The 12,442-nt window shown below is 35.7% G+C and overlaps 1 protein-coding gene across 8 annotated transcripts; it reads right to left on the reverse strand.

Annotated features, from left to right (window-relative positions):
* Positions 1-528: 528 nt before the first annotated feature.
* Positions 529-11,077, reverse strand: LOC112500078 (cyclin-T1-4-like). 8 transcript variants are annotated; one of them, XM_025103358.1, is made up of 8 exons: positions 10,144-11,077; positions 7,893-8,177; positions 7,610-7,817; positions 7,390-7,471; positions 6,401-6,535; positions 6,137-6,312; positions 2,078-2,223; positions 529-867 (listed from the first exon to the last, which is right to left on the reverse strand). In XM_025103358.1, exons 2-8 carry the CDS (start codon positions 8,170-8,172, stop codon positions 836-838), a joined length of 1,059 nt encoding a protein of 352 aa, XP_024959126.1. In that variant the 5' UTR covers positions 8,173-8,177; positions 10,144-11,077; the 3' UTR covers positions 529-835. The 8 variants fall into 8 exon arrangements, with proteins under 8 accessions (XP_024959126.1, XP_024959125.1, XP_024959124.1 ...); XM_025103357.1 differs by having other exon boundaries at positions 7,610-8,177; positions 10,144-10,241; positions 10,902-11,062; XM_025103356.1 differs by having other exon boundaries at positions 7,610-8,177; positions 10,144-10,247; positions 10,902-11,062.
* Positions 11,078-12,442: the final 1,365 nt, after the last annotated feature.

A 12,442-nucleotide genomic window follows, 5' to 3' on the forward strand; every position in this document is an offset into this window, starting at 1 on the left:
GTTAAAATTAATTGATTCAGATTTCAAACTTCAGACGTTTATCAATTTACAATGACAAACAGCTTTATTGATTCAGATTTCAAACCTCATACGTAAAAACAACCAGTCTGACTAATTCAAATTTTAGATTTTAGACGTAAAAACAGTCTGACTAATTCAGATTTCAGACTTCAACGCCACCTCTTAAAAATCTGAAATGAAATCAAACTCCAGACCTTAGCACCTCTTAGAAAAAAACACCACCTAAGACTCTTGGTCCTTGTTTCACTCTTACCGAGTATAATTTTTGGTCCTTAACATATTCATCCGGTAAAATAATGTGACTTAGTGTTCACTTATCCGAGTAAGCGTTACCCCTAAATGACCTTTTCAAGTTCATTACCTTTTATGATAGAATAAGAAAATTCTCATTTAGCATGTGATGATGGGCACCTACAAAAGAGGACCTGGGTTCAAACCTGGACACCATTACTTACTTTTGACTCGTAGTGATTTACCATTGTACACCTGCAATTCACTACATAATAATAGCCAAAGTGAATTGTACCAAAAATATTTCTTAAATATATTATAAGTAGGTCCCTACCAAGTTTCTTTTTTTTACCCGAACGACAAGTGTTGCAGGTTCAAACCCTTGGTCGAATTAAAAAGGATAAAAAGGCTAAGAACTATACCACATATTCATGACCAACTATCTCAAAGTCAAAGAACAAACAGGCTTCGACTATACAGCCTTCAATGGTCCGACCTAAAAATGGCAGAAAGCCATGTATAAAAAGTACACATATAATTGTCTAACCGAGACAGGAAATTCCACCATCATTTAGGCTATGTTCTAAAAAAGCTCCATCAACTGCTGGACAACATCTGCAACAAGAAAGCAACAAGATTTTTATCTCTAGAAGAATATATGCATACATACTACGCACAAGTAGTTCAGGTTCATATGGTCCTTCATGGAACCAACTTTTCTACCATAGGGGTAGTTGAGAGGTCTACGTACATCCTACCCCCAACACTACCTGCATGTGATTTAATAGGTTTGTTTGGTATGGTTTGGTTTAAGTTCAGGTTCAAATGAAATTAATCAAGATCTTTATCGGAGTTTCGATAAATACAAACTTATAGCCAAAACCCAATTTGCTTTCTTCAATATGTGGGTTTGGACCGGTACATTGCCACATCAGCTTGGAAAAAACAGTTTAAACCATAGCGAGAATGTGACCTCACAGCCATTTTAGTAAATAATTAATAAATGAATTCACCCACTCTATTTTTAATTTTGTTTTTATTATGAATCATGGATCGGTTCATGGTTAGGAGTGAAGGTTTGTACAAGGTGTAGGAATGGGAAATCAATGTGGCAGAATCATGAAATTGTGGAGATGCTTTATGGAAGGTTTATAAACCTGGCGAACCGGTTAAGAAATTTTTACACCGTTGGGAGGAAGTGGTGCATGCCAACGTGAAAGGGGAAAGGTTCATAAACATGAACCGATTCATCAAAATGGTGGGACCCAATCCAATTAAATAATAAGTAATTAAAATTTAGGTTATGGACAGGTTCATGATTCGGTAGAAGGTTTATGAAATGGGTAGGAAAGAGAAACATGATGTGGCACCGCAGATGCCCTAAGTATGAATCTCGCCCTTGGGGTGAATCAGTGAGCAGGCAGCAAAAAACCACCCTCTTGGGTGTGGTTTCCCAGAGTTTTTCTTAATAAAAAAGTAAGGCCACAAGCTCATCCTTTATATCGTGTTCTAAACAAAAATGTACGGACTTTGCAACAAAGCCATCCATATATAAAAAAACCAGACTAACGAACCCAATATATCCTACACAAAGGTAGAGTCTAGGGAGGGTAGAATGTACCGCACACCTTGTCTCTTCCAATTGGTAAAGAGGGCTTTGGCTTGCAAAACAAAAAATTAACAGGAAACATGTGCAAAAGTAGCGGAGTGAGTGGGACATAAGAAAGCCATCAATTACTTGTAGAAATATTCCGTAATAACATTTGCATGGCTATGAATTTTGGCGCAAAAAGAGTAACCTGAAATCAAAAATGAAATTGCATACCCTTGAGTACAGATGGTGGTGTGTAGAACTCTTGCCAAACATTCTGGCATGACGTAAGATCCATATTTAAAGATCTTGCAGCAAGATATGCAGCTCCAGCCGCAATCTGGTGAGGCTTAAACTGAAGCCAAAGTGAGCTACGCAACCTACAAAAGAATTACTCAATTTTAGGATAGTAAAATCGAACAAAAAATCAGCAGAGAACAAGTTATTGAACAACCATCTAATGATTAAACACACCATAAAATGAATAATCAATCTCTGGCACAAATTGAATATTACATTAAACGAGCATCCGCTTCAAAGTTTTTAGTAATTACCAAAGAGACGAGTAGCAGGTGTAATGTGACATGTGATATGTTGAAGCAAGTGTGCCAAGTTAGAAGGCAAGCCAAGGCAATTTTCTCTTACCAACAAAGAAAGCAGCATCTGATGCACATTTTCCAAGTATCTTCCGCAGAATTGCTGACAAGTGCCATTAGCATAAAAAAGATTTTACACCCCATCTAGAACACCAAACCAGTACCCACTTTGATGCTGCAGACTTTGGACCCCAGTTTAATTGAAAAGGCAGAAACAACTACTTTCGCAAGCAACGTCACTCTAAGAAAGCCAATGGCATATTTCTCCGTTCTGTAATAGCTTTGACAATATGCAAGTTTTAAGCTAGGGTTTTTTTCCTCCTCCAAAAATTAGCAGAAGCTCTAAGCTAATGATATTTCATCGCGTTGCACCTGTCACTTCACTGCTACTTACCACACTTATTCCCTGTTATTTTTGTTTTCAAGCCGGGGGTTTTCACAGAAACAGCCTCTCTACCACTTGGGGTAAAGGTAAAAAGGTCTGCATACATCCTACACTTCCCAAACCCCACCTCTATGTGAGATATACTGTGTTCGTTTGGTTTGGTTTGTTTCTTAGCTAATGATATTTCATCACTGTACCTGTCACTTCACTGCTACTTACGACACTTTTTCCCTGTTATTTTTTGTTTTTCAAGTCAGGGGACTTCATGGAAACACTCTCTCTACCCCTTGTGGTAGAGGTAAGGTCTGCACACATCCTACCCTCCCCAGACACTGCTTCTGTGTGTGTAGGGGGGATATAGTAAGTTCGTTTGGTTTGTTTCTTAAGCTAATGATATCAGTAATAGCAATGAGATCACTAGACTGCAAGCATGAGATGTGCTATTCCCACTTCTAACAACAAGCATCTGTGCTTATAATGCATATACTTCACACAAGGCAAATCTTCCTGGACATCTTTTTTCATTTGCGATGGGTCACAATCATTCAAGTGATTCTAATGTCTGTCATCAAGACACTAAAAATACTAACTAGCACATTGACTATTTATGTACTGATGGAACTTACAATGTCATGTCAGCCAAGACAACAAAGACAAATCTGAAAGGACTTGTTACAAAAACAGCATCTGAGGTTTAGGAAAGAGAAGCAAGGGATTAGGAAGCCACCTCAGTTTTTTTGTTTAATAATAAAATTAATGGTATGCATTAGCTGTCGAAATTTGCTTTTCCAAACCTACTTTTTGATTAAAAGAAGAGAGGGTTAAAATTCTCGCCAAAAGAAAAATGGTAAGCAGCACGCCCTTAAACATCAGCTGAAGTTCCAGCACTCTAAGACCAAGCATGCAGATGATTCAGGAACAACATTTGCAAATGCAAACAAAGAACATGAGAAGTAAAAAGTAAAAGAAAATTTATTCTCACTATCAACAGATTCTAGATGCAGATTCAAAGTGCATTACTCCTGGTGTTCATAATCTCGTAAACATAACCATAATAAAATATTATCAGAAGTCCATTTAACAATTACTTTCATCATAAAACAGTCACCAACTTATGGTAGACATCATGTAGATAACTTCTATACCAATAAATTAGCATCCGATGTATGTATGTATGATATTGATTGATGAATGATGCGTAACAAGAACGAAACTAAAGAAGTGACTTAATTAAATAGTGGGTTAAAATGAAGAGGTACATTGTGACTGTAAAGAAAGCTATAATACAAGAAACAAAGAGTTAACAAGGTAAAAAAGAGAAAAAAAGACCATCCACCTAGCAAGATTATGATTACCAGATCAGCACAAGCAACATTAGGCATGTATATAATGAAATTTAAGAGTAATCACCACTAGAATGAGAAAAACCATCAACCAGCTTCCTGCCAGTATCCCTTGGTTAACACCACAAAATATACCCATCCAAGACAGTAGACATGTCTCTGTTAATATCACAGCCACAGTCAAATAGAACTGCTTTTGAGAACTCAGTAGTTATGTTAACCTTCAAATAGAACTGCTTTTGAGAACTCAGTAGTTATGTTAACCTTCAGTCTAAAAGAAAACATGATACGGAAAATATTTCAAAATAATGCGACGATCAACGAGGTATCATCTTATGGACCAAAACATTCCATTACACACTTAAACCCAGAACCACCTAAAGCCAAAAATGGGAAGATATAGCATATAGATGTGACCCCCTGTGCTAGAACAATCAATCAGCAAGGTAATGGAAATTTTGCCAACTCAGAGTAGTAAAGTAGAACCTAATACAAAATTTACATTTAGGATTGAATGCCGAAAAACATAACAGTATGAACGGGACAAATAGATGGAAGCATATGAAGGTCCATACCCGATCAAAAAACAGGCAAGACGTATAATAACACTCATCAACTAGCGCACTTTTTAAATATAACTTTCTCAACCAAGCAAAAAGGGAACGAAGCATTTCTCTAGTAGTGATTAACACTCACAGCAATAAACAAGATGATCTATGCATCAACACAATTAACAGTAAGAATGACAAACTGGTGCATGGTGCCAAAGGAAAAATGTGTATAAATAATTGTGTTTTTGCAACCACTCAAGCACAGTTGAATTTTGAGTTATATGCTATGCCCACTAACACCAAAAGTTTCTTTTCTTTTCCATCTTAGATACAATCATGTAATCTTTTTGCTCCCTTCTTTGCATAGATTTTATAAAACACGTGTACTTCTGTATCACAATAGCCAATATCAAGTTCTATTCTGAAAATCACTTGCAATATATTAAACAAGGAATCTGAAACAAAAGCAAAGATACAGGGAATAGCAGTTGACATTTGACACCCTCTGGGTTTCAATACTCAATTTAATAGATATTCGCCTATAGACTTCAATATAACAGAAGCAAGCAAGAACATATAGTGAAACTGTATCTTGTTTAGAATGCCAAACAAAAATAAAGTAAGTGAATCGAACTTTAGCTAGATGATAACAGAAAAGGTCGAGAGTATGTAACTTGTATCTTTTGGGGAAATCATTACTCATTAAAAAAATTAGTTTTATTGGAAACTTTTTTTTTCTTGCAAGTTAATTGGTTAGCTGTCCAGTGATGAAATAGTGATTGCAAGGTCCCTCAAAAGGCTGTACCCCAAGTAAACAAGCTGCCTTGTAGAGTCAGAAATAACTATGCACTGTGATTCAGGTGTGGTCATTACATATGGACACAAAAGAATGATACAAAGTTGGTGCTGAAGCACTTGCGACTAGCTTCTATGGTTAGCAATCAAGTTAAGAAAGAATTTGAATTTCATAGAAACTGCATCCAAACACATCGGTTGTTCAACTTCAGATGAGAAATAAGACTCTAGACGAACAGCATATCTATCCACCAGCTAAGAAAATCATACAGGCTTGCATGCTACTCTTCTATTGGCCCTGCAAGTATATGTCAATCCAAGAAATCAATAAACAATGCAGACAACTACACATAGCAATTGTGCAAGAGCACAGAAGGAAGATTACTGGATCGAGTAGCAAAATGACAAAAGTAAATCCTACGACTAGAGATGCCACCAAGCAAATCAAAGAAATATACTGAAAAGGTAATTAGGTGAGATGCAGGCACTTCTGCCCAGTAGCCTGCTATCTAGCATTATTCCAATTTAGATAAAAGCAACCAACAGAGGGACAATCACCATTGAAATTCATCTACTCCAATTCCATAAAGCTTGTTAAAACAAAAAAGTATGATATGGCTTACCCTTCACTGACCAAGCTCAACGCCAGATTTACCAGAAGTGACTGTGCAAGGCCTAGTTTATCAAGAATGGACGTAAGATGGGCATATGGATGCTGCACATTAAGCTCAAAGTTAAGAGTCGTCAGAACCATTTGCTCAGCTTCAATCACCCGTTCTCGGTATTGATCAAACCAATCCTGTTCAACAGTGGTTTATTAGACAAAAAGAATCATACAAAGTACTGAAACAATAGATTCCTTGCTGAGACCAGTATTAAGTACTCACCATGGGGAGTAGATAGCAGAGTAAATTGAAATCCTGCTTATGGAAAATTTCAGAGGACACTCTCAAGACATTGTTCAGAGGGCAAGGTGTCTCCTCAGACTTTGCAGCAAGAAAAAGGGCAGCAGTAGCAACCAACTGTAGGATAATTGTATAAGCAACAATAACTTCACTAAACAAATCAACAACAAAAATGGTATACAGGTTACAGCTCAAGTTAGTTCAGATAAACTACTGGTTTTAATGGAGCACATCAAGGAACTACTAGCTCCATCATAAGTAAGTGATCACAGCTACTACGCATCATTTTAGTTATATTTCTGTAGTTACAATTACTATTTTGGTTGGAGACAGGAGTACCCAACCGATAGCCGCTCAAACGAAGAGCAAGGTGCCTACAGCCACTATGCCTCAGTTCACACCTTCAAATAACATCAAGACAAGAACAAAAAACAGGACAGTGATGTGTCTTAAGTGTAAAATAGCAATATGACATGGACTAGAGGAAAAGAAGCTTATTCTTCCATGACAACAGAAGAAAAATGGGTCATTCCTTATCTTCAAACAAAGGTGTGTTAATTACCCTGCAACAGCAGAAGTACAATACTTCCACGCTTCAATGCTAGCAAGGCAAAGCGATGCCATATCTAATATTGTATTTTCACATCCTTAAGTATTGGAAATTATCTAACATTGAAATGTATAGCCTTCAGATATCTGTCAACTGAATGTTAGGAATTTAGGTCATAGACCTAAAACAAAACAGTAATAAGGTAGTAAATGTTTTATTTATATTTCGAAAGTAGAATATAATAATGAAAAAGTAGCCTATATGCAAATGCAATAACTAGTAATATCTAAGATACAAAAACCTTCACAGACAGTGACAGTACTTCTAATATCATATTTTATTTAATTCTCTTAACCATAGAAGTGAACAACATTTATCATGCCTATACTTGGTTATTTACCAAAAAGAAATAGTATCTTACAAATCTATCATGGGATGCATGCGACCGCCGGACAAAAAACCGATGGCATAAAACCATAGCAGTTCCAATGGTAGTTTGTGGCCTGTGATCAAAATTAAAAAAAGTTCGTGTCAAACAACAAAATGAACACAATTAGACAAACCTTTATAATGCCTAACTTCAAATGACATCGTTAGAATTTATAGACGTGTACAAGGACAAACTAAAATGCTTTGCTTACAGCTCAAGACGAATTCCAAGGTTCTGAAGAAACGCACAGTAAGAGTACCGCAAATGTGTTTCCTGCAGGACATCAATACCATCTTTTCTGGAAGGTGAAAACCTCTCAATCTCATCCCTTGACATAAATTCAGCATCCTCGTCTTCAAACCTTGTACGGTCACGCTTACAACTAGTAGATGTACAAGCTTTAGCATTGGCATCGGACACTACAGGAGGAAGGGAAGTGATCTTGGAGCTTGAAGGGGAATATTCATATGTGCAAGATTGATTATAAGATGTACCATAACTTTCCCAATTGGTGGCGGAAAACTTCCTCCTCTTGAGAGATGGTAAAACTTCGGGCTCAATGTAACCGTAAACGTTATACTGCTGCCCAGATTCATTTGAGAAGTCATGGGAGTTGTTATAGCTTCTTCTATGGTTATTATTAATGTAACGCCTGTTGGTCGTAAAGGCTGAGGAGGCTGAGCCATACATGTGATGGTAATTTCTTCCAAAGGAAGATCTGAAATCACCAGGAACTTGACTGTGTTCTGCATGATGAGGCCGAGCAAGGGACATTGTTCCTGCAGAAATGCCCAACAGGATATTACAAAAGAAGCAATGTAATTAATAATGTTAGATATGTTTCTATACTCGCTAGAAACAAATTGTACAACGGACAGTGATATTGGAAAAACTAGGATATTGTCACACAGAAACAGTCTTCATGACTTCATGTAGTAAGTGTCAATAAGATCTTCTGAACCTTAGCATTATCCCAGTTGTCTCATTTGCTTGTAAAAAGATCAAATCTTAAATGCAACTTGTTTCATTTCCTGACACCCTATCTTGGCTAAATAATGCATGGCTCATTAATGCTATCTATCATTCCAGTCCAGGTTTTAAAGTATGGAAACACAAGGCGTGGCATTTTTCCTTGGCACTTGGAGGCAGAAACAAATTAAATTCATAACAGGCAAAACATAATTGCATATCACATCAAGTTATAGAAGTCATAAAATTCATTAAACCAAGAGTTATAAGTCTTAAAAGATATAAAATACAAAAGTTAAATAACTATATTACATATTTATATTATATATTAAAAACACAAAATGAAGGAATACAGAAGTTATTAAATATAATAATTATTTATATGTGAAATAAAAACAATCCACCTAAGGTAGAATAAATGAGAAACCGTGAGAAGGGGGCTGCCTGAGAGAGAATATATGAGGTGGATGAGGTGAGGAGGAGGGCTGTCAGTGAGGTGAGGAGGGTAATTTTGCTGTTAGGAGAGAGTTCGCTGCTGAGTGTGTGCCTCGCCCACCTCCTTTGCCTCATACAAGTACAACCAAGGCATACATCCCATACAAGGCTTGAGAGGCGTCTCCTCATAGTCGTTTTTTGACTACCTTCTTCCAAGGCATAAACCACTTGCAATTTTTAAAACCATGATTCCAATCCATTTTGGTGATGAGATGATTAGTGTTTGTTGTGATATCTTACCAAAGAATTTAACTGATGTCATACTTGGAAAGTCATGAATATATTATTTTCATGCTGAGCATGACAAAAAACAAAATTACTATAGTTTCACCGTTGGAAAAATAAGAACGATTTCATTTCCAACAAAACAATGCAGATTATGATTCTAAAATCAAGCATGAGGAACACACAAGCTTGAACCTTCAAGCTGAAAATATAGAAATGCTGATGAAGTAGCACAGGATGCGATAGATAAGAAAAAACTGAAGAGAAAGATAGACAATAGTGTGGTCATATCCATGACTGAAGCTTTGAAGCATGAGAATATCAGACTTAACTCGAGCATATGAAGAGCTTAGTATTAAAGCTTCTGTGTGGAAGTCAAAGAGGAAAAATTTTAAACATGATTTTGTTACACCACAAAACTATGTTGAAGCTTATGTCAACACAAGATCAGTGATACGGTATCGTACTTTATCCAGGAAGAAGCTTCAAGATACAATTTCAAGCAAACATGAGTGTAGAAGATGTTGTAAAGCTCATCTCCAATTCTACAATGCTTTAAATTCAAGTACAAGTTTTCTTGAAGGGAGGGAAGAATTATTTATTAATTTATTACGTGGATGGTTGTTAATGTTTATCTGACAGTTGATAGTTATTTGGATAATTGTTGAGGTTTATCATTATCTTCAATTTTAATCATTTTTAGGAAAAACATTGTCAGGGTAAAGTAAACATCCTTCTTTTTTGTTAGTCTAGTTGTAAAGTAATACCTCAAGAATGGCAACTTATTCGCTACAATCAAAACAAAAATTGAAGATTTAGCTAAATATAGAAATTAGAACTCTACTTTCTATCTTCATCCATGGATTCTTTATTCATACTCATTCTATTGGAAGTATCGATCCAATTTAAAAAAATATTCAATAATCCAACCTTTCAAATTTTATTCGACCTTGGTTGAAAATCCCAAAAATTTATTAGATGGTTGAATTACAAAAAAGTTGAGCGTTGCTTTCTTTGATTGTGAAAAGCGATCCTGGAAGCTCATAGGTGAGATACCTGTGTTTTGTTGGTATGAAGCCCTTTAAACCTAGTTCCTTGAAAGTTTTACGAGTCCCTTGTCTTCTTCCAAGTCCAAAATCCGTCCTGTGTCAAGCCTTCATCTACCCATTACATAGCCACTAACAAAAAGGTAACTAACAAGTTGACAACCAACAAAATACATATTAACCCCAACCACAATCAGATATGTAAAGAGGTAGACATACTAATGATAATTTATTCATGCCCATATTAAGAGCCTACAAGCAACCCAAGGCAACATAGTGACAATCAATAGAATTTCATTACTCCAAGACTCTAACAAATTCTTGAAACCTCCATTCAACAAAACCAGAAAATTGATCAGCAAGTTAAGCAAGTAGAGATCTTGACCAAGAAAGAAAGGGTACCCCTTTTTGCTAGTTTCTAGAAAAAAATATCAATCAATTCCTTTTCTCTTGATCTACTTCAATACGAAACCATATGGCAGCAATTCTTACACGATTTAACATAATTTGACATCGCATAACTGATAACACAGTACATACTTAATTTTAGGTTTTCCTGCAGATGAACCAAGATTGTTTTAATCTGTCGACAAGAACTTATAATCCCTAGTCAAAAGATTAAAAAAACAAAAAAAAATCTTGACATATAAACTTGCCTTCCAACAAACAGACGATAATTACGCAAATTCTGAAAGCAAATATTAACCTAGAAACATCAACAATCATACCAAACAAAACCACGTAGCAGAAAAGTTCAAAGAATCATACCAATCACTAGTCCGTCACGAGAAAAACTCGATCCAACGAATCACTAGTAATCGATCTTCTTGGTGAGTAGAGAATCGAGAAAAAAGTAATGAGATTGGGGAGTTTAGGAAAAATCGTCTCCTAAAAGATACCGTCCGTCGAAGGAACCATGGAAAGAGGCTCGAAACAGATCTCTAATATCCGGAAAAGGGAATAAAGCGTTTTATTTTATTTACCGAATTTTCTGAAATATCCAAAATTAAATGCAAATTTCCGACCCATAATTATTCCTATTAATTATAGTTGATGAAAATAAACGGTTGAACGGGTTGAATAACAAACCAAATATGATCGGACGGAGTAGGTGAAAATGTCACAAGTGGTTAAAAGAGACCCACCCATCAATACTATTTGTCTAATTTTTTCAAATATAATTAATTATTATAAAACATTCGGTAAACACTTTAAAACGAGTTATAAAATATCAAGTGTGTATCGTATAACATGACCGGTTGTAAATTTTTATTACAAATCGAGAACGAAAAATTAATGTGTTTTCCCATTAAAAAGAAAAATCATATATTCATGAAGTATTGTATTAGGGATATTTGGACAAAAAAGTTGATTACCAACAATGAAGTGTATTTGCAGGGATTATAAGTATATTCGTGCAATGCAGTGCGATATATCTCGATTATGAAAATGAGAACTCGAACCTTCAATTCTAATTCATGCTTCGTTTTATTTTCTATCTCTCTCAGCTTTGTTTTGTGTGGTTCTGAGATAGGAAAAATCTTTGGTTTGTTATCAACAATATTTTGTTGTGTTAGTAAGGTCAACGTTTATCTTGTATTCGAATATGTTTATCAGTTAGTTATTAATTTATTTTATGGAGTCAAAAGGTGTAACTTTTAATTAAGAAGTTGTATGTATACAACATGAAGTTGTAAACTTGAATTTAATTAGATTTTAAAAACATGAGGAAAATGTACTATAATATAGTAAATATATTAGTAGGAATATAACTTGAGATAACACAATAACTAAAATGAAAGGGTTCGTAGTAAGAACACCCTCCGCAAGTTGCAGCTTAGGCACTTGCGGAGGTATTGATTTTTTGATGAGTATGTGAGAGGAATGGCTAAGAAGTGAATTGGTCCCGTCAAAATAGTTATTTTTATTAATCTCCCTTATTTTAACCCAAATTTCTAATGGTGTAGTTCTTTTTAATATTGTTGATGATAATGTAGTATGTATGAGAAATCTTCAGCTTGAGAAAATGTACATTCATGGTAACTGATGGTGGCACTCCGACGACAAATACATCCATCTTGGAGAATGAAGAGCATATATCTTCTTGTGAAATAACTTCTCTTACAGTCAGTGATCCCCATGCTTTGACCAAGGAAGGGTTACTGGAAGCAAGCACTGAATTAATCTCGAGTTGTACCAATTTATAGGATACTAGTAAAGGGTTATGTTGTCCAGTTGAAGAAATCGTTCGTTGTATGGAGAAGCACCATCAACGCTTGTCGTCCTTTTTTTGTCTTACCGACAAAACT

This window comes from Cynara cardunculus (genome assembly GCF_001531365.2).
Source record: "Cynara cardunculus var. scolymus isolate 2C chromosome LG 17, CcrdV1, whole genome shotgun sequence".
NCBI classification, from domain to species: Eukaryota; Viridiplantae; Streptophyta; class Magnoliopsida; order Asterales; family Asteraceae; genus Cynara; species Cynara cardunculus.

Coding starts and splice junctions, on each gene's coding strand:
- LOC112500078 (XM_025103352.1), bottom strand. CDS start 8,172: ATGTCCCTTGCTCGGCCTCATCATGCAGAACACAGTCAAGTTCCTGGT. Junction 2,224..6,136: donor TTGAGCTTGGTCAGTGAAGG/GTAAGCCATATC, acceptor ATTCTTTTGTAG/GTTGCGTAGCTCACTTTGGC. Junction 868..2,077: donor ACCACCATCTGTACTCAAGG/GTATGCAATTTC, acceptor TTCTTGTTGCAG/ATGTTGTCCAGCAGTTGATG.